The sequence below is a fragment of the Acinonyx jubatus genome, chromosome D2 (genome assembly GCF_027475565.1).
Source record: "Acinonyx jubatus isolate Ajub_Pintada_27869175 chromosome D2, VMU_Ajub_asm_v1.0, whole genome shotgun sequence".
Lineage (NCBI taxonomy): Eukaryota > Metazoa > Chordata > Mammalia > Carnivora > Felidae > Acinonyx > Acinonyx jubatus.
The window spans coordinates 31487711-31515654 of record NC_069393.1 but is presented as its reverse complement, the minus strand read 5'-3'; the positions used below and the strand labels follow the sequence as shown (position 1 = coordinate 31515654).

The 27944-nt window shown below is 52.0% G+C and overlaps 1 protein-coding gene across 6 annotated transcripts in view; it reads right to left on the bottom strand.

The window, feature by feature from the left end:
* CDH23 (cadherin related 23) overlaps nt 1-27944 on the bottom strand; it is a 415090-nt gene that overhangs the window by 12453 nt on the left and 374693 nt on the right. For 4 of the 6 annotated variants that reach the window (XM_053207269.1, XM_053207273.1, XM_053207270.1 and 1 more), the window contains 15 exons: nt 19485-19706; nt 19051-19170; nt 18231-18411; nt 14922-15055; nt 14167-14376; nt 13521-13628; nt 11995-12097; nt 10519-10644; nt 9990-10193; nt 7770-8228; nt 4603-4719; nt 3252-3476; nt 2491-2660; nt 2131-2268; nt 1122-1241 (listed from right to left, as the gene is read on the bottom strand). In XM_053207269.1, coding sequence (XP_053063244.1) covers nt 1122-1241; nt 2131-2268; nt 2491-2660; nt 3252-3476; nt 4603-4719; nt 7770-8228; nt 9990-10193; nt 10519-10644; nt 11995-12097; nt 13521-13628; nt 14167-14376; nt 14922-15055; nt 18231-18411; nt 19051-19170; nt 19485-19706 — 2637 coding nt within the window. Of the gene's footprint in view, nt 1-1121; nt 1242-2130; nt 2269-2490; nt 2661-3251; nt 3477-4602; nt 6199-7769; nt 8229-9989; nt 10194-10518; nt 10645-10733; nt 11911-11994; nt 12098-13520; nt 13629-14166; nt 14377-14921; nt 15056-18230; nt 18412-19050; nt 19171-19484; nt 19707-27944 lie in introns of those variants that run through there. The other 2 variants (XM_053207271.1, XM_053207272.1) reach the window with 2 other exon arrangements.

Below are 27944 nucleotides of genomic sequence, written 5' to 3'. Positions count from 1 at the left end.
CAGAAGTTCTCTCTTGCCGGGGATCTGTGTCTGGCTTGGGACTTGGCTCCCTCTGCCGACCCCACAGCCCGGGGCGGGTCCTATGGACCCAGCAGGTGAGGAGGCCCTTTCCCCGCGTAGCTCCCATGGCCCTGACAGCAGCCTCATCCGAGTCCTTCACGGCGGTGATTTCAAGAACCCCTCTCCGTGCACAAAGCACTTGCCAACTCCCCATCTCCCTGCCTCACCACTGCCTTGGGCAGGAAGCATCATCATTGCTGCCCTTTCTCCCATCCCCTACAGATTTGACAGCTGAGGCTCGGAGAGGTCACATGCCAGATGCAGGGTGCTCAGCTAGTGGGATCTCTGTCTTCTGGCTCCAAATAATGGGCTTTTCCCAGCACAGCACGTGTGACACGACACAGCCCATGTGACAGGGACAGGATTCGGGTACGTGTGAGAGCTCCCAGCCCCTTCGCCCCCCTACCTGCTCACAAGAATTTGTCTTTGCCCACCCGACTTCTCACCCACCCCCACCCTTTACCTTGGATGGTTAGGTTATTGCGGGAAGATGTGGAGGAACTGGATAGAGAATGACAGGACTGGAGAAGGCAGAACAGGGGGGACGAAAGAAGGAGAAAGCAAAGCCTCAAGGCATACTCTGGAGAGAAGTGGGGATAGAGTTTAGAAGGTGGTACGCTGGCCTCAGGGTGATGGCATCGGTGCTAGAACTGGAATAGGAATGGGGCTGGGAACTGGATCCCTCGCTAATGTTCTTTAAGAGACATAAATAATCGCTCTACGATTATGTTTGGTTGCTAGACTGTTTCCTTCCGTGGGTCACCGTGGACAGTGGGACACATGGCACCCCAGGTTTGACTCAAGTCACACTCAGGTGTTTTCAACTGTCTTAGCAGGGGTTTGGCACAAGAGATTTCTCTTCAAGAGTCCCCGTTTCCCCAAGCCACAGCCATTTTGACTCAGCCAGCTAAGCTCTTGCTGTCTCCTCCTCTGCCACCATGTCTCTGAGGAGACCGGGTGGCTCTCCTCCCACTCTGAAGCATTATCTAAAGGAAAGGCTTTGCTCGATGCCTCCACAATTCTAGTCCTCGGTGTCCCTGGCCCAGGCTGGTGGCCCTTACCTGCACCGAATTTTCTCGGCGGTTGCTGGCTATATCTCCAGGGTTGTCTTTGGCCAAGGCAGTCAGAATATAGTGGTCCTTCTTCTCCCGGTCCAGAGAGGACAGCACATAGATGTCACCCTAGTAGGGGGAGGGTGGAATCAGGTCCTTCATCAATCCAACTGATATTTATTGAGTATACACTATACGCCAGACATTGTTCTAGGCTTTGCAGGTGCAGCACTGGACAGAACGGATGACCGCCCCCGCGGAGCTCTGATTCCAGTGGCTCCTCTTATCCCCAGTGCCCAATCCACCTGGACATGGGACGGTCAGCCCAGGATGGAAGTCACTCCCTGGCCAGGTATAGAGTGGTACTCTGTAAATAGTTGCCCTTCCTAGGGCCGGGCCAGGACCATGACTGACTGTTCACACCGAGCAGAAAGGACAGAACCCTGTTGACAGGGCAGAGTTCTGGGGGACGGGGGCAGGGAGAGGCAGTAGGAGGGAAAGCCCAGTTCCAGCCCAGCTCCTAGGGAAGGCCCTACCTGACCAACCGCCCGCAGGCCACCATGGTCTCTCCTGTGCTGAACTAGCAGCTTTGAACCAATGTACAGTCATTTGAAGTCATCACCCGTCCTTTCTCTTGAGTTTCTGCTCTCTCACAAGTCTGAGACCTCCCTCCCCCGGCACGGAATACAGTGCCATGTATACAGCAGGAGCTCAAACACCGTGCCCACTTTCTGCAGAGCTTCCTATACCTCTCTTTTGATAGTTTTAAAAAGCAGCCTTGTGGACTTGCATCAGGTTTTCTGGTTTGGGGGAATTCCAAAAGTCTCTGGCCCCAGGAAAGAAAGTGCGGTCTACAGGATGTCTGGGACTGTAGCGGGGCTTGCTGACTTGGTAAAAAACCTCTGAGGCTACAGACGTTCTGGTGGCATGACCCAGAAACCGGGATGACTATGATACTTTTGGTGGCTTTTCAGCCTACGACCCTGGGCCCTTCCCACTGCCCGGTTTGCCTGCTTACCGTAGCGGGGTTGATGGCAAACTTGCCCTCTCCATCCCCCAGGCTGTACTCAAGGAGGGCAAAGTTGCCTGAGTCGGCATCAGTCGCAGCGACTGTCAGGATGACCGTGCTCACAGGCACATCCTCAAAGACGGCCTCCTGGAACCCAGCGGGCAGGGAGAGAGAGTGGGCCAAGGTCAGTCCTGGAGTCTATGCCCCTTCCCTAAAAACTCACCGTGGTAGACAGCCCAGGGCACCACGCTGCTTACGGGGTGGTCATGCCCCTGGGGCTCAGAGGCTGGCAGGGTAAGGGTAGAAGATGCCCGAAGGTCCCAAGGAATGGGCCCAGGTCCTGACCCAACTTGTTGCCCGGCCCCCCACCTGGTAGGAAGGCTGGTCAAAGATGGGGTTGTTGTCATTGATGTCCACGATCTCCAGGTAGACAGGGATCTCAGCTGCCCGGGGCGGAGACCCGTTGTCTGAGGCCCTCACGGTAAAGTTGAGCCAGTGTACTTCTTCGTAGTCCACTGTCCGGTTGGCAATGACTTTCCCTAAGACACAGAGGCACTTGCCGCCAGTTTTACCACTCCTCACACATGGAAACTCTCCAAAGTATAAAGAGAAGGATCTGGAGCCCTGAGGGGCAGATGTGGTCTCTTGAAGGAGAGTGGTGGCCCAGCAGCACTGCCTAGTGGCAGGCCGGCCAGAGGCCGACAGCAACTGGTGTCCAGCTCTTCTCCTCACTGGAGGCAAGAGAAAGCTTCACAAGTCAAAGGGATGAGTTCCGGCAAGGCCGGGACCACCTCGGAGAGATCGCTCTCTTGGCTTTCTCACCCCCTCAGTGATCCTGAGAGCGGAAGCCTGGGTGGTAGAGATGCTGGTGACATATCATCCCAGGTTCCCAGCGGCCCTCAAAGGGCCGGTCCAGCCCACCCCCAGGACCAGGCGCTCTGTCCCTTCCTGTGGTTTGGGCATCCGTGAGTGACGGCAGTGTGGGCCATACTGGATCTGGCCCAGCCCACTGAGGGGCTATGGTGGGGTCCCGCCCGTAGGGTGACAAGTGGGCCATGGTCCCTTGTGGAGGCTAAGCAGGAACAGACACATGTCCCCCAGTCCTCTTCTGGCAGATTTTTCCCACCTACCTGCTGAGGAGTCTTCCAGCTGGACATAGCCTGGGGGCGTCAGGTCCAGCAGAGTGTAGGTGATCAGCCCATTGAGGCCCTTGTCGGGGTCCACAGCTGCCACGGCAATGAGTGTGGTGCCTGGGGTGGCCCCCTCCAGAATCCGCTCCGTGTAATAGGTGATCCCGAAGGGCTTGAACTGGGGCGTATTGTCATTGACGTCCAGGATGTTGACTGTCAGCTTGGCTGGCGTGGAGGCAGGAGGTGAGGGTGATGTGAGGGGTGCCACTGTGGCTGGACCAGGCTTCCTAAGTCTCAGTCAAGGCTGGAGAGGGTGGGGCCTTTCACTGCCCTCCCGGGACTCCCTGGAGCTTGACCCAACCCTTGTGTGGTAGCACGTGACCCTTTTCTCTGGTCTGGTTGCTCACTCCTCCGTAGGGGAACTGGCTGGGTGACCTTGGTGGAGCTGCTGGCCCTGACTGTGCCTCAGTTTCCCAGGCTGTCCAATGAGGTAGGACTATGATGGTCTTTAAGACCCTTGCCACGGTTCAGCCTTCTACTTCCTGTCTGAGTCGTCCCCTCTACATAACCTGCCCCGGCCCTTTGCCCTCTGAGTGAAGAACATGTAGGCCATGACCAGATCTGCTCTTCCTTACTGAAAACTTGGGCCTCTGGTCTGTAATAATAAGCAGCCAATATCTGCCAGGCCTATTTCCCCACCCCAGCCGCTGTACATGCCTCATGGACATGAGGCAGAGGTGGCAGAGGTGACTTGAGGCTACCCCTTCTCCACATCCCCCTCCCCTTCCCGCTCTGCCCACACAAAATCCCCTCCGTTAGGAGCCCCTCCCAGCTCATGCCTAGGGCTGCAGGCGGCGGGGGGGGGGGGGGGTAGGGGGGGTAGGGGGCGGCCTTGTGCCCTTCTCTGCTCTGGCGCCTGTGCCCTCCAAAGTGGTGTCGTGGCCTCCACAGACATTCATGTTTCCTTGCACTTTCCTGTCTCTGGGTGGACCCCATGGCTTCCTATCAGATCTGAGGTTCCTGTCACACATGCCAGCCACACCTCCTTGTTAGTTCTGATAATGAGATTGTGGCCTACGTCTCTGTTGTTCTGTCATTTTCTCAGGGCCCGTCCAGCCTCTACCCAAGCCTCCTTCCTACTCTGAGACTTTGGGTTCAAGATCACACATAGCCCTGGGCTTCTGGACCCCCACCGTTGAGCTCTGACCACTGGGACACAAGGCTATCCTGAGCCTCATGGTAGCTGCCACCTCTCATGCTCTTTGCATAGCCTGACGCCTGTTACCAGCCTGCTGCCCCTGCCCTGATCGGCTCTGAGTGACCCAAAGGAGATGCCCGGGGGGAGCCTTACCGTTTGGCACGCTGACAGAGCGCTCTGGTAGGTCACTGGCATTGTCGATCACTGAGAGAGTGACTTCATAGGTGGCAACCAGCTCCCGGTTCAGTGGGGACTTCACCATTACAGACCCTGTAAGACCAGACTGGGTTCAGTCTGAGGGGAGCCCCCTAAAATCTGGGCCTCCCAGGGGCTCTCCTGGCTAGCTCTCCCAAACCACACCAAGGGCAGTGGTCCCCAGTAGAACTGGGACAGGCTGGTGACATCTTTGGCTGGGATGAAGCCACAGCCACCTGCAAGCTGGGGGCACCTCACTCAGCCCCTCACTCACTGCTTACTAGCCAGGTGGACTTGGGAAAATTATTTAACATCTCTGTGCCTCTGCCTCCTCATTTATGAAATGAGTACCTACTGCATAGGGCTATTTTGAGGATTATGGCAGTAAAACGAGTTTCCATTTGCAAAGGGTTCAGAACAGTGCTTGGCATACTGCCATGTAATCGCTTGTTCCAAGATTGCTTACATTCTACAACAATGTGAGTATACTGAACACTATTGAACTATCGAACTATTGAATTAAGATTGTGCATTTTATGCTCCGTGCATTTTATCACTTAAAAATTGCTTGTATTCTAGGGGGACCAAGTATAATAGAAGGTCAAGGCAGCTAAGAAGTCCTGAGGGTATTCCCTGGAGGGGATGGTGGTGGGGCAGGCTGGATAGTCAGGCCGACCTCTTTGTCTTAATTACGTGGGCATGACAGGGCCTGATTGTGGGGAATGAGGACTGTCCTGTGGAAGTATTAGCAAGGAGGTGTTCTCTTTTCTCCTGCCCACTGCCTCCCACGGCTGCTGCCTGCCCCTGAATCGCAGAGGAAACTTCCAGAGGCTTAGGCTTGGACTGGACAGACCTAGCTGGGCCAATCTCAGGGCTGGCTCTGTTGGAGGGCCTGGTGGCCAGATCCTAGGTGAAACTTGCTCTCTCCAGCTCCCTCTCAGAAAGTGTGGCCTCTGGGATTCCCTTCCCCCTTGGCAGATCCCCTGCTGGGCTTCTGTCTTCCTCGGGTCCCCAGCCATGGGGTGGTCACTTACCCTGGGCCGCTGCCTCCTCCTCCTCCTCCTCTTCCTACTCTCGCTCCCCGTCCCCGAGGTTGGGGAGCGAGGATGGGGAGAGGGTGGCTGCATTCAGTCTGCAAAGGCTGGGCCACGGCCTGGGCCCCACAGGATGGGAAGGGTGGTAGGGGTGTGGTATGGAGGAAGGCAATGGGGTGAAGCAGAGATGAGGTGGGAAGTGACAGAGAAACAGAGCTCAAACCTGCAGGCCTGCCAGCCATGAGGAAGAGAGAAGAGGGTTAACATCAGTTAGTTCAGGGTGCAGAGGGGATGGAGTAGAGCAGGGCATGGGGAACGGTAGGGTTCAGAGCAGACCAGGGCAGGAGGTTTGAGAGGGAAGGGAGTGGAAGGGAAGAGGCAGGGGGAAGGAAGCCAGGAGCAAGTGGGAGCCCCATTGGATAGAAGCACTCAAGGGACTGAGGCTCTGGCAAGAAGAAAGGGGAGGGAAGGTAAGCAGGTGAGGTAGGGAAGTCATGAGGAAGAGGGGGCAGAGAAGACACTGGAAAGAAAAATAGAGAAAAGAGAATCAGTCATAGGGAGGGAGAACAGAGAAAAGTGGTAGTAGAGGCATCAGTGGAACATAAGGTGGAGCAGGGTGCAGGGCAGCTTTCCATGGTCCTAACCAACTACTGTCGGGGGAATTTTGCTAACCTGGGACACGGCTAACCTGTCTAAATTCTCCTAGTGCTCATGGTTTTCCTGTCTTCTTTTTAACTCTGGGCCTCAGATGCATTTTGAGTGAATCATACTCTTTGGTTCACTGCACCCTGTGGTCATTGATACCACTCTTGTTTTATGTATGTATCTATTCCCTTTTATTCCCACAAGCCTCTCCCTCTTTCTCCCCTTGGTCAATCACTGTAATGGACTGAAGTATATTTTCCACTTGAAAGCGTTCCTGAAAATCATATATTGTGTTTGTGTATTTTACATTTACACAAATGGGATTGTGGTATATATATATCCCATTCTAAGGTCTATGCACATTTCTCTGTGAATGTAATCTACTGCTTCTGATTGCTGCATGGTATTCATGGTGTACATTCACCATGTTTTACTCTCCAATGCCCAGGTGGCCTCCAACTCCCACCACCAATAACATGGCAGGAAACATGACATATAGTCCTGTTACTGACCTGAGAATGTCCTTGGGACACATACCCAGGGAACAGAATTGTTGAGTCATGGGGCATGAGTGTACTTTGTGCTAGATTGCTGTCTAGATGGTGGAAGTGGTCTAGACTCCAATAGTAGTATACGAGTGTTCTGATGTCCCCATATTGTCACCAATACTCAATACTGTCCAGCATCCTAATATCTGCTAATTACATATGGAAAACTGTTATCTCACTGCTGTTTTACTGTGCGTTTCTCTGAATAACAATGATTTTCAGCATTTTGTCATAGCCATATTAGTTCTCTGTCACTCTCTGGGCCTTCCAAGAAGTGTAGTTGTAGGGGTCCCATGTCCCCTTCCTAACTCCCTGGAGTAGCAAAAACATGAAACTTTTGGGAAAATGGGAAAACCATCAAAGTTACAATAATCTGCGTAGATCGTGAAAGATAAACCACGGTTCTCCTTGTTTTGTGATAGTGTAAGAAAATCATCAAGGGTATATATAAAATTTACAGTGGCCTAAATGACTAGCATACATATGAAGAAAGTGTTCAACCACCTGGGTATTAAAGAAATACACATTAAAACAAGGTATGATTTTCCTATACAACTACAAATGTGAAAACTTAACAGTGTTTATTTAGTACTGGCAAGAGTGTGGTGAGATGGGCGTTCTCATGGAACGCTGGTAGAGTGAGGGAATCTGGAAGGCGAGATGGAGCTGGTCCAAGGAGAAGGAGGAGGAGAGAAGAGAGAGGGAAGGAGCCAGGGAAGGGAGGAAAAAGAGAGGGAACAATGTGGTGTGGGGGTAGGGGAAGAGAGTAGGAGGAGCAGCTGAGGGAAGGGGAGGAGCAGAGAGGGAACAGAAAGAAGGGAGCATCGGGAAGAAAGCAGAGGGCAAGGAGACGGGCAGGGAGTCAGGGGTGGGGTGGGAAGGGAGCAGGCCCTTGTACCTGTGTTGATATTCACAGCAAAGGCATCCTCCTGGTCAGGCACCAGGCGGTCAGTGTCGTCCTTGGCCACGATGCCGATTATGTGGTACTCCAGCTTTGGGTTGAGGTCGCGGTCAATGGCGGTGACGTTGGCAATGACAGTGCCTGGCTCAGCCGACTCCAGCACGCTCACCGTCTGGATGGGGTTGAGGAACTCAGGACGGGAGTCATTGATATCGTCAATAAGGATGGTGATGATGGCCGTGCCTGAGAGAGGAATGGTGCCCCTGTCGGTGGCCACCACTGTCAGCCGGTAGGATTCCTGCTCCTCCCTGTCGATGGTGGCGTTGGCGACACGGATGACCCCAGTGACTGGGTGGATGACGAAGCGGTCCTGAGCCCCAGCTTCTATTCGGTAGATCAGCTCCCCATTGAGGCCACTGTCCCTGTCCGTGGCTGTGGCCTGAAGGACTGAGAATCCTGTGGGGGTGGGTATGGGGAGTGACTGAGCAGAGTGGCTTCTTCCAAAAACCTTATGCCAGATACATTTTTGGTGGTTCCTAAGGGCCCCTCTTGCCACCATCTTGCCAGTGGTTATCTTTTGTATGTTTCCCATGTTTGAAACTTTGTAGGTAAATGGTATCTCATTTTATTTCATAGTCTGTGATTGAGAGATTGAAAAATTTGTAGTAATTTAACGATTAGTTGTATCTTGTGCAAATTGTCTGCCTTTGACCTCTGTCCATTTATCTGTCAATTTGTACAAATTACATAGTTATGGTAACTGGTGACAGATACCTTTTTCTCAGTTTGTTGTCTCCCTTTCAATATTGGTTGTTATTATTTGGTGTAAAGGAATTTAGTTTGGTATGCATCAAACTATAATATTTTTCCTTTTTTAAGGTTTGTTTCTTGTATGCTTAGAACCTCTTCGTCAGAAATCAGAAAAATATTTACCTAGAGTTTTTCCTTTTATTTGTAAATGCTTTCTACTCTTCTGTATTTTCTCTGGAATGTCTTTAGGTTTTATCTCAGTGTCTGATAGAGGGTGAAAATCTACACTAAATATTAACAGATATTTTGTACATTAGGTAGGTCTCACAACTGACTTCATTGTGCCCCCACCCTTGTTTTAAAATATTTGATTTTTAAGTAATCTCTACACCCAGTGTGGGGCTTGAACTCACAACCCTGAGATCAAGAGTTGCATGTTCCACCCACTGAGCCAGCCAGGAGCCTTTCACTGTTTCCTTTATTACATAATATTACCTTCTTTAATTGACCAGTATCTGTTTCTGGGTTACTCTGTCCCAGAGTCTTGTATCATGTGGTTTAAAAAAAATTTTTTTTTAAGTTTGTTTATTTATTTAGAGAGAGAGCATCAACAGGGGAGGGGGAGAGAGAGAGAGAGAGAGAGAGAGAGAGAGAGAGAGAGAGAGAGACTCCCAGGCAAGTTCTGCATTGCTAGCACGGAGCCTGATGCGGGGCTCGAACCCGTGAACCCTGAGATCATGACCTGAGTGGAAATCAAGAGTCTGATGCTTAACCGAGGGAGCCACCCAGGCGCCCCTCATATCATATGGTTTTAAAAACCTCAGTTTTGTAATACGTAATAATATCTGGTAAGGCAAATCTGTCTTATTTATACTTCTATCTCAAAATGTTCTTATTCTTCCAGATGACCTTTAGAATTAAATATAACCTCCAAACCATATTTGATTTTGCTGGGAATCACATTAATCCTATTTTGACTTTAAAACAGTCAGTTTTAGGGGCACCTGGGTGGTTCAGTCAGTTAAATGTCCGACTTTGACTCAGGCCATGATCACGCAGTCTATGAGTTCGAGCCCGTGCTGACAGCTCAGAGCCTGGAGCCTGCTTCAGATTCCGTGTCTCCCTCTCTCTCTCTGCCCCTCCCCTTTGTGCGCTTGCTCTCTCTCTCTCTCTCTCTCTCTCTCAAAAAATAAATAAACGTTAAAAAAAATTTAAAACAGTTTTTCCATCCAGGAACACAGATGGAACATATCTTAATAATCTCATTTTACAGATAAACACTGTGTCAGAGCAGAGAATTAAGCGTGGCTTGGTTTTTCTGACTCCCTCCCCAGTGCTCTCTCCAACCCCCTACTGCCCCTCTTTCTTCCCACTGCAGGTGAATTCTGCCTCCAACCTGTGGGTCTCTGATCTCCAAGGACCACTAAGCAGCTCCTGCCTGGGGCCCGGGGCCTGTCCCTTGCTTACCTGGCGGACAGTTCTCCAGCAGGTGGACTGTGAGGGTGGGATGGCTAAAGGTGGGCCAGTTGTCATTGTCATCCAGTATGGTGACCAGCAGGTCGGCTGTGCCATTGAGTAGCCCAATGTCCTCAGCCAGCAGCAGCAGCTCCAGGACCGGGGGTGAGAAGGCTTCCCGGTCAACGATAACACCTGACCTCACCGTCACCACGCCTGGTGCCCGACGCCACCAGCCGGGAGACACAAAGGAAAAGGGGTACGGTGGGGAGACAGGGCAAGAACCAACCGGGAGGGGACAGAGAAAGACAGGGGCATGGTAGGGGAGAGAGAGGAGAGAGGGGCAGAGAAGGCGACACAGTGACTTTCTTCCCCAAAGGCTTAACAACCAGTGGAATGGAGGTTGTGAGGAATGGGGTCTCCATGGGGAGCCTGGATGTCACTGAGAAGGGAGGCCCTAGGTCTAGCAGTGGGTCACTCCCACCCCAGCAGAAAGACTTGGAGCCCGGCTCGGAGTGCTGGGGTGGCACAGAGGCCTCACCCGTGCTGTTGTCGATGTCGAAGAGGCCACCCTGGGAGCCCAGCAGCTGGTAGGTCACCACGGCATAGACGTCCAGGTCCGCGTCCAGGGCCAGGATGGGCCCATTGAGCACCGTGAGGGGAGTCCCTGGGCCAGGGGGAGAGGGGTCACCGCAGGGCCAGTCTGGCCCCCGCCCTCCCCCTCCCCCGCCCGTGCCCCCGTGAGCCATGGCTGACGATGGATGAGAGGGAGGGAGGTGAGGTGGACGGGGTGGGGGAAGCCCTGGGCCGGGCTGCGGCAGCCTTGGCAGACTGACGCAGATGCCTGGGGAGCAGCCTCAAAGCCCTGCTGGGGAGAAAACACAACAGCGGTGAGCAAGCCCCTCCGGCCCGCCCGGAGCGCGCCTGCCTTCCCAGCAGCCTTTGAGGGTCGCTCCGTGGGAGGGTCGGGGGCTCCCTGAGCGTGTGGGCCCTGTCTAGCTATGCGCTTCCAGCCCAGTCTGTCCATACAGGTGTACAAGACGCTCCCTATAGGCGTCTGGTTGTACCCGGCTAGGCACACCCACGAGCGTGCAGGACTTCGTGTTCACGGTCATGAGCACACATGTGCACTGAGCAGGAGCGCTGGCAGGCCTGGGATCCCCCCTGGTTGGGCACCTGTCTGCCTCTGCAAGCGGGCACATTTGCACACGGAATGCACTGTGTAGGCCCCTACCCATGTACCTAGGTGTGTGTGTGTGCACATGAGCAAGCCCACACGTGTGCCCGGACACGGGCATGTACTGGCACACACACGTGTAAGCGGGTACACAGGCAAGATTAAGAAACAGAGTGGGGATGCCTAGCCGGAGACAGGAACGTCCTACGTAGCTCACCTCTTTCTGATTTAGGACCTAAGCTTTCGGGTCTGGGGAGGCTGGAGGCGGAGTAAGGGGCCCTCCCCGGGGACACAGTGAAAAGGAGATTCTATCCCTCTGAAGGGAGGTGGGGCGGCTCGGTGTACTTGTGTGGGGAGAGGGCTAGGCTGGCCTACCCAGGGCCGCTTGGTCCCCCTCCTCTGATTCCAGGTGCTCCCTGAGCTTCCAGAAGCCTCTAAGATGCCCTGGGCTCCTGGGGTGAGGGAGCAGGGAGGGGTGAGCAAAGCCCCTCCTGGGTGGTCTTCACACCTTAATTGCCCCTCTTGGGGGGTGGTTATGGGGCTGCTTTCAGACTCCTCTGGGGACCAATGACCACAGGTGTCTTTTCCAAGCAGACCTATGGCCTCTTCGGTTGGTCCTCAAAAGATGTGGCAACCAGGGGCCCACCAGCCCCTCAGGGCTGTGCCCCTTCCTCCCTCCACACGCTTGTGCACCTGCTGGGTCTGTGTTCAGCCAGGTGGCGAGGCTGCCTCCCCAGCCAGGCTTCAGCGGGGCCCCTATCAAGTGCAAGGGAGGTCCTCAGGCATCTGGGGCCTGGGTGGTGCCTGCAGCAGGAGTTCCCAGGTGGGTCTGGCACCTACCAGCGGGAGAGTTCTCCATCACCTCTGCCTGGTAGGTGCTCTGGGTAAAGAGGGGATGGTTGTCATTCTCGTCTGCCAGAAAGACCAGCAGCAAGTCAAAATCCTGAGGGAGGCACAAAGGGAGGTTAGGTTGTAGGCCACGTTCAAGCAAAATGCTCCAGTTGGACGGGAGCTGAGAGGTGGGCGGGGGCGGGTCAGGGCAGAGAGGTAGATAATTAAAAAGCCTACCAGGTCCAGAGACCTGGGTTCAAGTCCCTGATGTGCTAGCAGCTCTCTTGGTGCCCCTGGGCAAATCATTTCCCCTATCTGGGCCTCAGTTTTCCAATCTGGCAAACGGGAATCCTAACTCCTTCACAGAGGTATTGTGAACTGAATGGGATGGATGCGAACAACATTTAATCGTGCTCCATCTGCTGGTAAAGGACTTCAGACAGGAAGATGAGTCTTGGCTTTCAGACCCTGCAGACCTGCCTGATGCCCCAGTCTGGGCTCAAACAAACTCTCACCCAGTGCTGTACCTCCTGCCTTTCCAAAACCACAGTATAGTCCTTACTCAGAACCTCTCCATACCCCTGGACGCTATCTCCATTGCACAGCTGAAGAAACGAAGGGCCGGAGGTGGGGCGGCTATTCAGAGCCACGGGGCAAGCTGGTGGCAGAGTGGGGACCAGCCTCCCCGCTTCCCGATTCCCACCACTTAATGCTGCTGCTTCCAGGGTGATCCGCCCTCCTACAGCACAGGCAGGGAGGGGGATGAGAGCCGGGGGGAAGAGGAGGAGGTCGGAAGTGAGAGGAGGGAGGAAGGAAGAAAGGAGAGGAACACCAGATGAGGGGCCTGTGGCTTATGACCACCTCCAGCCGAATGTCTCCTGGGCTTATACAGATGGGGAACCGGAGGCGCAGAATGAGCAGCGCCTTGACCGAGCCAGGCAGCCAGTCAGAAGCAGAGCTGAGATGAGCCAGACCCAAGGACTCTTGGCCAGGGCTCTGCCCCAGACCTCATGGGCTGGGAATAGAGGGCAGACTCTTACCCCCAAAGGGACTGCCTTGCAACACCCTCCCCCTCCTGGCAAAAAGACCCAACTTTCTTGGCTTTTGAGGGAAAGCCACCTGGAATATGCAACCCTCTCAGAACCCCAGAGTATGAGCTTCTGAGTGCAGGCCTGTGTGCACACACAGCTGTGGCGTGCGCCCAAGTAGCAGTGGCGTGGGGAGGAAAGAGGACAGCCGGTGTTGAGTGTTGGCCACGTACGAGCCACTGGGCTGAGGACTGTATAGACACTGGCTCCTTCAAGTCCTTTCCACAACTTTGGGGCAGGGCTGGTCTTCATTTTGCCAAAGAGAAGGAAAAAGGGATACGAGAGGAAATCTACTTGCCAAAGCCACACGCTCAACGGCAGGCACAACAGGGATTTGAACCCAGCACCCGCGTACTCTAAAACCTGTGCATCTGATCCCCAGGCATACTGCCTGCCACCTCCAGCGTGCAGTCCCGCTCCCCGCCCCCCCGTGTCCTCTGGCCTCACCCTCCTGGCTATGCGTGGGTTCTCCGGGTTGTCCTTCACGGAAACGGTCAGCTTGTACTCGGGGATCCGCTCACGGTCCAGTGGCCGGTTGACGGTGATGACCCCTGTCTGGGATGTGGACGGCTGGTGAGCTGAGCACTGCCCCGTCCCCCACTTTGGGCTCTGGTCCACACTGCTTCACCCACGGCTCCCGGAATAGCTATGAATTCTCTCCCTAAATCGCCAGAGATACGGTCTAGAAGGCCATAACGGGCTGGCAGGGTCTTGCCAGAGCAAAAGAGTGAGTCCCCGATGCCCAGGTCTTGCTGTCTCAAAGGGTGGGTCCCCTGAGGGTCCCGTGGTGTTCAAGCTGGTAGGTAATACTCCAAGAGGACGACGGGGACTTGCTGGTGCATCTTGGTAATGCACCAAGAAGAACTCAGGCTCTGGCTCCATCTCTGCACATGACAAGCCTTGGGGATGACAGGGACCCCAGAGATGGCTTAGCTGGAAATCCAAGATTCCATACCACCCAGAGATGCCCACGTCCCAGCAGAGGGCAGAAGCCTGGGGAGGAGATTGAACCACGAGGAGCCCAGATAGCGGAGCAGAAAAGCCTCTAGGGCAGGGTCCTCTTTTCCCAGAGGAACCCCGGGGGCCTCCCTACCGTGGCATTGATGGAGAAGGCCCGCTCTCGGTTGCCTGCAGTGATGTTGAAGGTGAGGAGGGCGTTGCACCCGCTGTCAGCGTCACTGGCCAGGATGTGGGCGACGAAGCTGGAGACGGGGCTATTCTCACTGATGGTGATGTTCATGGGAAGATTCAGCAGCACGGGGTCATTGTCATTGATGTCCAGTACGCGAATCCCCACCAGCATCTGGGGCACATTGGGGAAGAGGAGGAAGTGGTGCAGGATGAGGAGAAAAGGGGGCATGGCGGGGAGGGAGAAGAGAGAAGGAAGAGAAGGTCCTGTTAGACATGGTGGCGGAGGCAGAAGGGGTGGGTGAGATGGGGCAGGAGAGTAAGGGCCATGGTAATTGACAAAGGAAAGGTAAAGGTGGTCGCGGAGAAGGGAGAAGATGAGGAAAATGGTAATAAAAAAGGCAAGAGGATGAAAGTGAGGATAAGAAGCAAGCAGAATGGGCGAAGGGGCAGAGATGGGGCAGAGGGCCGGGTGGCGATGGCAGAGTGACAGGTGCGGAGGCCGGGCTGTCTGGGTGGGCAGAGCTCTGAATGGCCACGGCTGCCAGGCCCCAGTGAGCCCCAAGAGGCACTGGCAAATCCAGTGGGGGCCCTGAGGGTCTGGACTGGCTCCCGGTCAGCCTGTGGCCTCTGGGTACAGGGTGGGCATTTATAGAAATCTCTATGGACAGTGAAGGGGTCAGTGAGGGGAAGCCAATGGAATGGGGCCCCAAAACTCACCGTGGAGCTAAGTGGAGGCACCCCTCTGTCACGGGCACAGATGGTCAGGTTGTAAAAGGCAACGGTCTCCCGATCCAGCTCCACGTCCTTCCGGACACGCAGCACCCCCTCCACAGGAGAGATCACAAACTCGCCTGGGTGTTGCCCAAGGGAGGTGGAGTTAGCTGGGAATGGCCAAGAGCTGTGGAAAGCCCAGGCCTCTCCCTCCTTTCTTCAGCGAGCCTTCCTCAGCAGGGGTGGGGGATAGCTGGCTGGGTCCTCCTGTGTCCCCTGCTTCTGATCCACAGGGAACCTCGCTTGGGCTGGCCAGGGCGGGAGCAAGGGGGACAGAGAACGGCTAGGGTGCAGGTGCTCACGGGCCCGCTTATAGCCCAACGTGCCTAAGAGGCCAGGCTGGTTTCTTTCCCCGGGCCCCATGCAGGGCAGGGACTGACCCTGAGTAAGAGGGTTGTGTTGAAAAAGTGGGGCCCCTTTCTACACAAGCACCCTCTAACCACCACTGACCCAAATCACTATTGATCAGAAACTGATGAGCGAGGGTCTCGGGTACTTTGTAATGTGCAATGTCTTCCAGATGCCATGTCTCGGAAAACCGGATATTGGGGACTGAAGGAACGCCTTGCTAGGGGTGAGGCACCGAGGCAGGACAGAGCGGGAGGGTCTGAGGGCAGGGAAGCCCCCAGCTGCTCTCCCTACAGCCCTGGTATCGAGCCACAGCTGGTGTGCTGTGTGTGGTGTGCAGAACACAGGGTTCTGCCAGGTCTGGGGCCACCCCGTGGCCTCTAGTCAGACCTGACTTCTTTTCTCTGATGTTCTGGAAAACCCTCAGCTGGCCCTTTGGCTTCCGTCCTTATTTTGGCTTGGCTGAGGGGGCAGATGTCTGAGAGGGTCTACAGCAAGAACCTCAGATCCTCAGGCTGATGTGGAAGGGACCTCAGAGACCATTGAGTGTCGTTTGGAAAATGAACTGAGAGTCCAGAGATGTGTGATGACTTTTCTAAGCTCCCATAGCAGTTCTTGCCAGAACCAGTATTCAAATCCAGGGCTCTGGGTCTCAGCCCGCTGCATCCTGGGACGGTGGTCTTTCCCGACACCACCATCAGAGTGGATCAGGGCAGGAGGTTTGGGAGGGAGGGGTGAGGACGGAGAGCGGGTGGAGGGGAAGGGTGGAGGGGAGCAGGTGGGAGCCCAGGTGGACAGAAGAAGGGCAGGGAAGGCGATGGAGAAGATGGGCAGAGGCGAGCATGAGGAAGGGGGGCTGCCTCTCTGCCCTCCCCCGGGACCTGGGGACAGAGAGAAAGCTACTTCCTTTCACTTTCCCTTTGACACCTGGGGGAAAAGGCCCAGAGCGGGGCACTGACTTGCTCTGGAAACACAGAGCACAGGGGCATGGCGAGGGTGAAGGCCCAAACGCCCAGCCATTCCCTCTCCCTACTCTTTCCACCCAAACTCACCACCCCTGCCTCTCCGACTGCAGTAACAGCCCTCTGTGGCCCACCTGCAGCCTCACAGGCCGCCCCCTCCTAGAGAAGTGGAAACTGGTTGGAGCCGGATTCCCTGAGCCTGATACTCCAAGGGCTCATGAGAACTGGGGATTCCCTTTCTAGGGGTTTCCCAGCCCTGTCTCAGCCCCTTGACCATGTGCGAACAGATGGCCTCCTGCCCGCTCTCCAAAGTCAGCTGCCCTCTTGAAGGAAGGAAAGAGATCCTGAGAACTCAGGGCGGTGGGGGGGCAGGTCTAAGGCTCTGGGGGACTGGGCCCAGGCTAGACCTCCATGAGATCAGCTCGAGGAATGAAGATCAGGGAGGTGGGCGGGCCAAGGGCCCCCACACTACAAATTATCCTCAGGGGCTTGGCCCCAGGGAACTTCATGCCATTCTACTCCTTTCGGAGATAGGGGTTAAAAGCAGAGGCTTTCCAGGGCGCCTGGGTGGCTCGGTTGGTTGGGCGTCCGACTTCAGCTCAGGTCATGATCTCACAGTTCGTGAGTTCGAGCCCCGCGTCGGGCTCTGTGCCGACAGCTCGGAGCCTGGAGCCTGCTTCAAAATTCTATGTCTCCCTCTCTCTCTGCTCCTCCCCTGCTCATGCTCTGTCTCTCTCTTTCCTTCAAAAATAAATGAAAACATAAAAAAAAAAAAAAAGAGCAGAGACTTTCCATCTGCATCCTGACTTCACTACTTTGTGCCCTCGGGCATGGTTACTGGGCCCTGCCTCGATGTCCTCGTATGGAAAATGGGCCAATAAAGAGGTGCCACTTGCAGGGGTGAGCTGGGGCTAGACAAGGCCGGGTCCCCCTCGTGTGTGCTGAATCCGTGGCAGGTCTTGGTATCATTAGGGGGACGCCGAAAGGAAGGCCAGGCAGTCCTCTGAAGGAAGTGGGGGCTTTCAGGGAGGATGAGGGTGTATGAAGGGTCTGAGGAATGGGCTTGACTGACAGCCGCAGGTCCCACATCCACCTTCAGGTCCTGAATCAGTGATGTTCATTGCCTGTGTCTTCCAACTGGAACGCATGCTCTAGAAGGGCGGGGATTTGGGTCTCTTGTGTACCATACTGTATCCTCAGCACTTGGCATATGATTGGCATATGTAGGTGCTCAATAAATATTTGTTGCGTGATCAATTAAAAATCAGGATGTTTCACAAAGATTTGGATTTCTAGCTTTTCTTTTGAAAATGGGAAGACCTGGCCTCTCTGGGCCCGTATTTTGACATGGCCACGCTGGCAGGAGCTGAGCTGCAGGCTGTTACAGCCCCTGCTACTCCCTACTGTCTTGCCTAGACCCCTTCTCCCATGTAGGTCTCCTGCCCGACACCAGCAGGCATTTAAATTTGGAATTCCTACTCTATGGAAACGAGTGGAAACTGACTTGAGGAACCTCTCTGGCCAGGGCAAGCCTTGCTCTTCACCCCAGGACAACCACTGAGGTAGCTGTGAAGGCTCTTCATGGTAACAAGATGTGCAGAAAAATCTGGGTGCTGAATGCATCTAGGGGGTCCTGATGGTTCGGGGCAAGGATATTCGTCCTCCCTCCGTGCTGGAGTTATTTCTCTGGGTATGACACAGGGGCATTTTCTATCTGATTCTCAAAGGGGTCTCTGACCCTCCAAGGCTACCAGTCTCTGTTCCCAGATTTCAGAATGTTCTCACATATCCCGATGAAGAAGGGGTGGGGAGAAGAGTATTTCCACCATCTGATGGGTGGGGGAAACTGAGGCCCAGAGAGAGCAAGGCCACGGCTCCTAAGTGAGGTGGGGGGAGAGGCCCCCGGATTGTGCCGCCCTCCACGCCCGGCTCAGGCCCCACTCACCCAGAGTGTCTCCGTCCACGATGCTGTATTCCACCTGCCCGTTGGGGCCCGAGTCCTGGTCATGGGCCAGGAAGGTCCACACGCGGGGCCCCGGCTGGCCCTCGGTGACGTCAAATGGCCCCTCGTAGTCTCGGGGGAAGGTGGGCACATTGTCATTGATGTCGTTCACGTTCACAAGCACCTGAGATGGTGGATAAACTTAGCTGGGGCTGCATCCCAGCCAGCCCTGTGCTGAGCTCAGTTCTCTCATCTGTGAAGTGGGTCTGATAACCCTGTCTCATCGGGTTGATGCCAAAATCCTCAGGGATCGTGGATGGGGGAAGGCCTTTTAAGCTATGTCTGTGGATGAGTTACTATCATTGTTAAAGCCTTTATATGGACTTCATCATCACATTATTAATAGTTACGCTCCAACCTTTATTTATTGCTGCACTGTGGTCATTCCCCATGGTCTCATCTGTCCCTCCCACACCCTGACAGTTTTTATTATCTCCCTTTTATGGAGGAGTGAAGCGAAGCTCAGGGAGGTTAACTGACTTGCCCAGCGTCACACAGCTAGGAAGTGGAGAGCAGGGGTAGGAGCTTCTGTTGGTTTGGCCAGAGTTTGCGCTCTTCCCATGAAGGGGAGGAAGGCAGGTGTCACGATCTGTCTGATAGATGCAGCCACACAGAGAAGTTCAGTAAGATTCTCAGTCACACATCAAGTTCGGCTCAGTTGCCAAGACCAGGATAGGGCTCTTGGATTTAGGTGTTTCTCCCGGACAATCTTTCTGGGCCCTGTCCTCCCCAAGTTGAGGCTCTGTCCCACCCGCCCACCCACCGTGGTGGTAGAGGTGAGGCGGTGAGATAAGATGGGGCACTGGTCCGTGGCAGTGACCATCAGAGTGTAGCGGCCATGGCTAATCTCATAGTCCAGCTCCTTGGCAGCACTGATGATGCCCTGGGGGGATAAGAGAGGGGACAGGGTAGATCAATGGGTGGTGGATCTGGGGCACCCCGGGGACCAGCTTCTTCATGCGGTCCCCTCAGACCACCCCAGGAGGCATGTTCTGACATCCTGGCCAGGATGGGGAACCCTTGTTGCCATCCCACCCAAGCTTTGCCTCCTTCTGCATTGGATGCCCCTCCCCCCCCCCAAGTTTCCTCCAGACTCCCATCTTTGCTTTGCTCCCATCTCCCATGATGTCACTAAGGTCCCTTCTAACCCCTTTAGCCAGCTGAACCTCCTCCTAAACCCCGCCATCAGCTGCTGACCGTGTGTCTGTCGATACGGAAGGTGTTGATGATGTTGCCTGCGACAATGGCGTAGTTAACTGTGCCATTGGGCCCCTCATCCAGGTCTAGTGCCTGGATGGTGATGAGGCTAGCATTGATTGTGTCTGGGCCCTCGTCCAGTAAGATCTCGTAGTGGGGCTGCTGGAACACAGGTGCATTATCGTTCTCATCCACAATGGTCACGTACACATGAGTGGTGGCCTGTGGAGAAGAATACGGTCAGGTTCCTCGCTCAGTTGGGTAAGACGGTTTGACCAGTGGAGCCAGCTGGATATTCTCCTAGGCTGGGATCACTTAGCGTGATACAATATGGTGAGAGAAAGAGAGAAGGATGAGAGGGTGGAAAGTCACAGGCTGGTAGAGGAGGAAATCACAGAGGCTACCAAAAGCCGAGCTAGGTAACTGTTTAGGTCCAAGATGGCACTTACATCACTGCTCCTTTGTCTATGCCCATGACAGACATCACTAATCAATTGTGGCACTGCTGAGATGCAACTTCATAATCCTTGTCAGCACAGCGATCTAGTGATTCAAACTGACATATGAGATGAATCCCAGTAACCAATCCCCTAGCCCACAGCTTTGTTTGGGCCAGGGCCTTACTGATCCTGGGCTTCCTGCTAGATCACGAAAGTTAAGAATGTGATGTTCTCAGCCCAATACAATATTAAAATTCACCTACTGTTCACGTAAATGGAAGAGATATCTAATTTCAGCATGTTTAAGAAGAAAGACATTGGGTTTGGGGCAATTAAATTGGCAGAACTTGTTGAACCATGAAAGAGAAAGCTCACAGAATATGACTTCACTGTAAGAACATTTTCTGCAATATGCTGTCCTGTAATTGGCCATTTCTGGCTGATGCTTGGTCTAATAAGACCACAACAAAATATCCAGCCAGCTGGAACTCAGTGATCAGCGCTCAAGAAACAGAGAGAAATTATTGATGTGGCACTTTACAAGCAGAGTACATAAATGGGAGAAAGAAATTAGCCACGTGCTGGTATTCTCTGTTCCTTGCACTGCCCCCCTTCCTTTTTCTGCTTCCCCACCTGGGAGGATGTTCCCTGTAGACTGTTTCATCTGGGCTCCTTTGCCATGTAGCTTACAGAGGGGTTTTAGAAACAGGAAGTCCTGGAAAAAGCCAGGAGGAAGGAAGAAAGAGAGGTGAGGGCATTTCTTCCACACTCCTTCCTCTCCTCACTGCAGTTCTGCCAGTGGCTGTGTTTTTCTGGCTGGGTGGCCCTCCTTCCATGGCTCTAGCTCTCCCTGGGCTCATGTCACCTCACCTCCTCTCATTGTCCTTCTGGATGCATGGGTGGTAGCTGCTTCCTGCAGTTGCTGGTCTATGGGTGCTTCACCAGCCCTCTGTACATAGTCCCCCCCTTAAACTTGCTTCAGAGGAGCCCTAAGTGTGCCATCTGTTTCCTGCCAGGACCCTAAGACAAACCATAATCAGTGACTAATAGAAGATAATAAGGTTATAATAATGCAAAAATGCCTGGGTAGAGAGACTATGACTAGGCCATTGCCAAGGCCAGAGAATAGAAAGCAGGTGATACAAAAAGCTGGATGGAGACAGCTTGTGTACATCTTTTTTTCTGGGGCTTTGAAACCTACCTTGGGTGGCTCTGGAAACCCCTGTGGGGAGACAGACAGAGAGCAGTAGACCTACAGCCGAGAAGATTGTCACTGTCTCTGAGGAGGCAATGGGTCCACTGAGCTGCGGCTATGGATCTGGGAGAGGTGGGGGTCATGTAGTTGCTAAAATTGTTTCCCAAGCAGGTAGGGTTGGCAACCTTGAGATAGAGCTCTGTGACCTTGGGCATACCACATCTCTTTTCTGGACTTTTTCTGTTAATAAAGAACCTGATTTTATATCTAAAGTCCCTTCCAGTTCAAGCATTCTGGGGTTCTGGTGTGCTGTCATAAGTCATGTGGAATAAATCCCACTATCAGGGAAGCATTCATCTGGGTCTTAGAGTCTCAGTGAATCTTTTTATTTTTGTTATTTTTTTTTTTTTAATTTATTTTAGAGAGAGAGAGAGACAGAGCATGAGCAGGGGAGGGGCAGAGGGAGAGGGAGACACAGAATCAGAAGCAGGCTCCAGGCTCTGAGCTGTCAGCACAGAGCCTGACACGGGTCTGGAACTCACGAACTGGGAGATCATGACCTGAGCCGAAGTCAGACGCTTAACTGACTGAACCACCCAAGAGTCCCTATTTTATTTTTATTATTATTATTATTTTTAAAATTTATTTTTGAGAGAGAGAGAGGGTGAGAGAGACATACAGAGCGTGAATGGGGGAGGGGTAGAGAGAGCGTCAGCTCAGAGGCTGACGCGGGGCTCGAACCCACAAACCGGGAGATAATGACCTGAGCCAAAGTTGGACGTTCAACCAACTGAGCCACCCAGGCACCCCTCGATGAATCTTTATTAAAACAGTAATCACACACAGAGGGGAAATGCATTATTTTAACATTTCTCAAACTTTTCTACCGGAGTGGAGAGGGCACTTGCACCGACTTTGAGGTATACTCTGAAGTGTCTGTCTTAAGAAGGAAATACCTTCAAAGGGGTGCCTGGGTGGCTCAGTCAGTTAAGTGTCTGACTTGGGCTCAGGTCACGATCTCACGGTTTGTGAGTTCGACTGTGCTGACAGCTCAGAGCCTGGAGCCTGCTTCAGATTCTGTGTCTCCCTCTCTCTTTGCCCCTTCTCCGCTCACACTCTGTCTCTCTCTCTCAAAAAATAAAATAAAACATTCAAAAAAGAGAAGGAAATACCTTCACAATCTCTCATGTTATCTTTGAAAGCTCATACAGATTTTACAGTCTTCTCCATGATGTGTTTGTGTTAGTTTTCATTAACAATAGTGGTAGGGATTTATGTCCCCAACATAGAAACACCCAAATGTATAAAACAAATATTAACACGGGTGCCTGGGTGGCTCAGTGGGTTAAGCGTCCGACTTCGGCTCAGGTCATGATCTCACGGTCCGTGAGTTCGAGCCCCGCGTCGGGCTCTGTGCTGACAGCTCAGAGCCTGGAGCCTGCTTCAGATTCTGTCTCCCTCTCTGACCCTCCCCCATTCATGCTCTGTCTCTCTCTGTCTCAAAAATAAATAAACGTTGAAAAAAAAATTAAAAAAAAAAATCTAAGGGATAAAGCAAAAACAGTCCTAAGAGGAAAGTTCATAGTGATACAGATGTACTTCGGAAAACAAGAAAACATCCCAAATAAACAACTGAACTTTATACCTAAAGGGACTAAAAAAAGATCAATCAAAGCCCAAATTTAGTAAGAGGAAGAAATAAAGATCAGAGTGGCAATAAAATGAAGACTAAAAAACCCAACAACAGCAAGATCAATGAAACGAAAAAACTAGAAACGTGCAACCTTTCAAGATTTAATCATGAAGTAGAAAATCTGAATAGACCGATTACAAGTAATAAAAACGAATCAGTAATTTTAAAACTCCCTCCAAACAAAAGTCCAGCACCAGACAGCTTTGCAGGTGAATTCTGCCAAATATTTAAAGAAGTGTTCGTAGTTATCCTTCTTAAATTATCCTAAAAAAATGGAAGAGGAAGGAATGCTTCCAAATTCCTTTTTTTGAGGCCAGGAGTACCCTGATATCAAAACCAGGCAAACAGACCATGAGAAAAGAAAATGACAGGCCAATATACCTGATGAACATAGATGCCAAAATCCTCAATTAGCAAAACGGATTCAACAATACATTAAAATGATCACACACCACAATCAAGTGGCAATTATTCCAGGGATGTAAGAATGGTTCAACATCCACAGATCAATCAACCTGATACACTACATTAGCAAAATGAAGGATAAAAATCATATGAAAACCTCAATAGATGCAAAAAGAGCATCTGACAAAATTTAACATCTATTTATGATGAAAACTCATAACAAGGTTGTATAGAAGGAACATACTTCATCATAATAAAGGCTATATATGACAACCCCACGGCTAATATCAGTGGTGAAAAGCTGAAGGCTCTTTTACTCTAAGGTCAGAAATAAGACAAGGATGTCCACTCTTACTGCTTTTATTCAACCTATATTGGAAGTCTTAGCCACAGCAATTAGACAAGAAAAAGAAATAAAAGGCATCCAAACTGGGAATGGAAGAAGTAAAACTGTTACTATTTGCAGATGACATGATACTATATAGAGAAAACTCCAAAGACTCTACCAAAAAAACTATTAGAACTGAAAAATATATTCAGAAAAGTCACAGGATACAAAATGAACATACATAAATTGTATACTAATAACAAGTTATCAGAAAGAGAAATTAAGAAAACAATGCCATTTACAATTACATCAAAAAGAATAAAATACATGGGAGTAACTTTAACCAGAGTCAAAGACCTGTACTCTGAAAACTTTAAGACTGATGAAAGGAATTGAAGATGACATGAAAAAATGGAAAGACATACCATGCTCATGGATTGTAAGAATTAATATTGTTAAAATGTCTGTACTACCCAAAGCACTCTACAGATTCAATGTGATCCCTATCAAAATACCAAAGGCATTTTTCACAGAACTAGAAGAATCCTAAAACTTGTATGAAACCACAAAGACCCCAAATAGCCAAAGCAATCTTGAGAAAAAAGAACAAAGCTGGAGGTATCATCCCCAAGGTTTCAAGCTATACTACAAAGCTATAGTACTCATAATAATGTGGTACTGACATAAAAACAGACACAGAGATTAATGGAATAAAACAGAGAGCCCAGGAAAAAAACCCATGCATATGTGGTCAATTAATCTATAACAAAGAAGGCAAGAGTATACAGTGGGGGCAACTGGGTGGCTCAGTTGGTTAAGCTTCTGACTTCAGGTCAGGTCATGATCTCATGGTTGGTGAGTTTTAGCCTTGCATCAGGCTCTGTGCTGACACTGCAGAGCCTGCTTGGGATTCTCTCTCTCTCCCTCTCTCTCTGCCCCTCCCCCACATGCTCACTCACTCGCTCTCTCAAAATAAATAAATAAACTTTAAAAAAGAATATACAATGGGAAGAAATTTAAAATGGATTAAAGACTTTAATCCATAAAATACGGCCTGAAACCATAAAATTCCTAGAAGAAAACATAGGCAATGAGCTCTTTGATATAAGAGCAACACTTTTTTTCTTTTTAAAATATGTTTATTTATTTTGAGACAGAAAGAAAGAGAGAGTGAGAGTGAGGAAGGGGTGGAGAGAGAGGGAGAGAGAGAATCCCGAGCAGGCTCTGTGCTGTCAGTGTGGAGCCTGAGGTGGGGCTCAATCTCATGAACTGTGAGATCATGACCTGAGCAGAAATCAAGAGGCAGCCGCTTAACTGACTGAGCCACCCAGGTGCCTCTCTCTCTCTCTCTTTCCTTCTTTCCTTCCTTCCTTTCTTCCTTCCTTCCTTCCTTCCTTCCTTCCTTCCTTCCTTCCTTCCTTCCTTCCTTCCTTCCTTCATCTCTCTTTCTTTCTTTCCCCTCTCTCTCTTTCTTTTAAATGTTTACTTAGCAATTTTTATTTTTTTTGGCTCAGTCTCTTCGGACAAGGGCAACAAAAGCTAAAATGAACAAACGAGACTATATCAAACTAAAAAGCTTTTCATGCAAACCATCATCAACACAAAAAGACAACTACCGAATGGGACAAGATAATTGCAAATCATATATCCAGTAAGGGGTTAATATCTAAAATGTAGAAAGAACTTACACTACTTAGCAAAACAAATAACCTGATTAAAAAATGGACAGAGGGCCTGCATAGACATTTTTCCAAAGAAGACATACAAATGGCCAACAGGCACATGAAAAGATGCTCAACATCACTCGTCATTAGGGAAATGCAAATCGAAACCACGATGAGATATCACTTCCCACCTGTCAGAGTGGTTAAAATCAAAAGCACAAACAGTAAGTGTTGGTGAGGATATAGAGAGAAAGGAAATCTTGTGTGCTGTTGGGAATGTAAACTGTGGAAAATGGTATGGAAGTTCCTTTAAAAGTTAAAAATAGAACTACCGTATGATCCAGTAATTGCACTCCTGGGTGTTGATCCAAAAAATACAAAAACACAAATTCAAAGGGATCCATGCACTCCTATGTGAGCAGCAGCATTGTTCTACAACGGCCAAATTATGGAAGCAGCCCAAGTGCCCATCAATAGATGAATGGATAGAGAGAGATGGGGTCTATAGACACAATGGAATATTACTCAGCCACAAAAAAGAATGAAATCTTGCCATTGTGAAGACATGAATAGACCTAGAGAATACTATGCTCAGTGAAACATGGTAGAGAAAGAAAATACAGTAGGATTTCATTTATATATAGAATAAAAAAACCGCAAATGAACAAACAAAACAAAATGGCAACACTTATAGATACAGGAAACCAACGGCTGGTTACCAGAGCAGCGAAGGGGGGCAGGGGCAGGTGAAACAGGTGAAGGGGATGAAGGGGTACAAACTTCCACTTATAAAATAAATAAGCCATGGGGACGAAAAGTACAGCAGGGGGAACACAGTCGATAATATCCTAACAACGCTCTATGGTGACAGATGGTAACTAGACTTATCATGGGGATCGTTCCATAATGTATAAAATACTGAATCACTACGATAGACACTTGAAACGAATACAATATTGTAGGCCCATTATGTCAATAAAGGGTGTGTGCCTCAAACATTTGAGAAAAGGTGACCGTCTAGGGAAGCCACCGTGTTCACTTCTTGGCTCTGCACGGTCCTGGATGCAGCCGCGAGCACACGTCGCCGGCCAGGAGCCAGCATGGAGCCCTCCTGAGACCCCCGAGATGCCAGCGGGAGCCCAGGAGTGCCCCCTTGCAGGGAAGGGGCTGCATTCCAGCCTCACTGATGGGAGCGGCAGTGCTGACATTTCCCACTTCCCCAGGATCCCAGAAGGAGGTCTAGCCATCACGCAGGCTGCAGGCGCTGGGAGAGGGGGCTGCCCCACACAGCCCCTTCTCTCTGTGACCGGGCCTGAACCTAGGAGGAAAAGGTGGGTGAGGAGGAAGTCAGTGACCCAAAGGCCCTCTCAGCTGAGTCCTTCCTGCCCTGGCATTGAGGCAACAGTGCTTGAGGTTTCTGGACTATGCCCACACCTTGAGCAATGCCTCTGTATCTCACTCTGATGCAAGCCCAGGAGGCTCACTAGTGGACCTTGTGGGGGCAGGGGAGTGGAGGACAGTGCCACTGGGCCCTGCTCAGGTGTCCTAGCTCACTGGGGGAGGGGTTTCCCTCCCACTAATCCCAGGCTCTCTTTATCCACCTTCTAGACCCAGGGGCAGCAGAAGTCTGGTCAAGGCGGTCTGGGTGAGGCCAGGCCAGGTGCTCCAGGGTCTCACCCTTCAGTGACCCCACCTCACCTCTGTCAGAGGCTGGCCAGGGTGGGAAGAGGGCCCAGGATCTACCTGATTTCAATCGGCTTTCTACCCGCTGTGGGTGGAAGAACTCATACTCTGCCAGCAGGAAAGGCCCTGGGTTTTCTCCCCAAGTGGGGTCACAAGGTCAGGATCACGATAAAGGCCCCCATTCTGTCCTGGCAGTCTCTGGGGCTCCCATCTCAGGGGGGGCCTGGGCCAGGGCAGTATCACGTAGCAGTAAAAGCATGATGCCTGCCTTCCAGGAGTGAGGACAGAGCTCCCAGAGAGCCTCTGACTAGGATCGGGACACCCACGGGGCACCCAGAATTCCTGGCTACTTTCCAGTTCCTCTATTCTGATTCCCAACCCAGATGGACTCTGGCTGTCCTCTGTCCTTCAGCCTGGGGGTCGCGTGAGCTCAAGACCCCTCATGGCTCAGCCAAGCCCCTGGAAGCTTCAGCAAGGCTGGGGTACAATGGAGGCCCTAGTCCCCCACTGCTCACAGTCTAGCTCGGGAGGGCGGATCAGCCCGGGTGCGGATCAGCTGGTTGGCAACTGGGGCGTGATCGCTGAAAGGGGTGTAGGCAGTGAGGCCTGGAGGGGTGCCCGCCGGGGAGCTCAGGACACTTCGTGAAGGGCAACAACTTGAGTGGAGCCCTGAGGGAGAGGGGAGGAGGGAGACACCAGCAGAGGCGCCAGCGCTGGCTGGGGGTGCAAGAGCAGAGGACTAGAGGCAGAGGGCACGACTGTCCTGTGGATGCCTGGGGTACAGGGAGTGAGAGCGGGTGCAGAGTGGAGAGGGTTGCCGGGGCCTGGTGGGAGAGGTAGCTGCGACGATTTGCTATAGGACACGCTACGAGAGGCACACACACATGCACCCGTGAGGACGTGCCAAGCCTGTCGTGTGCTCCTGCACCTGTGCCTCATCTGCGTGCGTGCGTGCGTGCATGTGTGCACGCACCCGTATGCATCTGGAAGGGTACTGCAGGTTCTGGAATCTACAGTCAAGCGTGCTCCAACTTGCCTAGCCCTTTACAAAA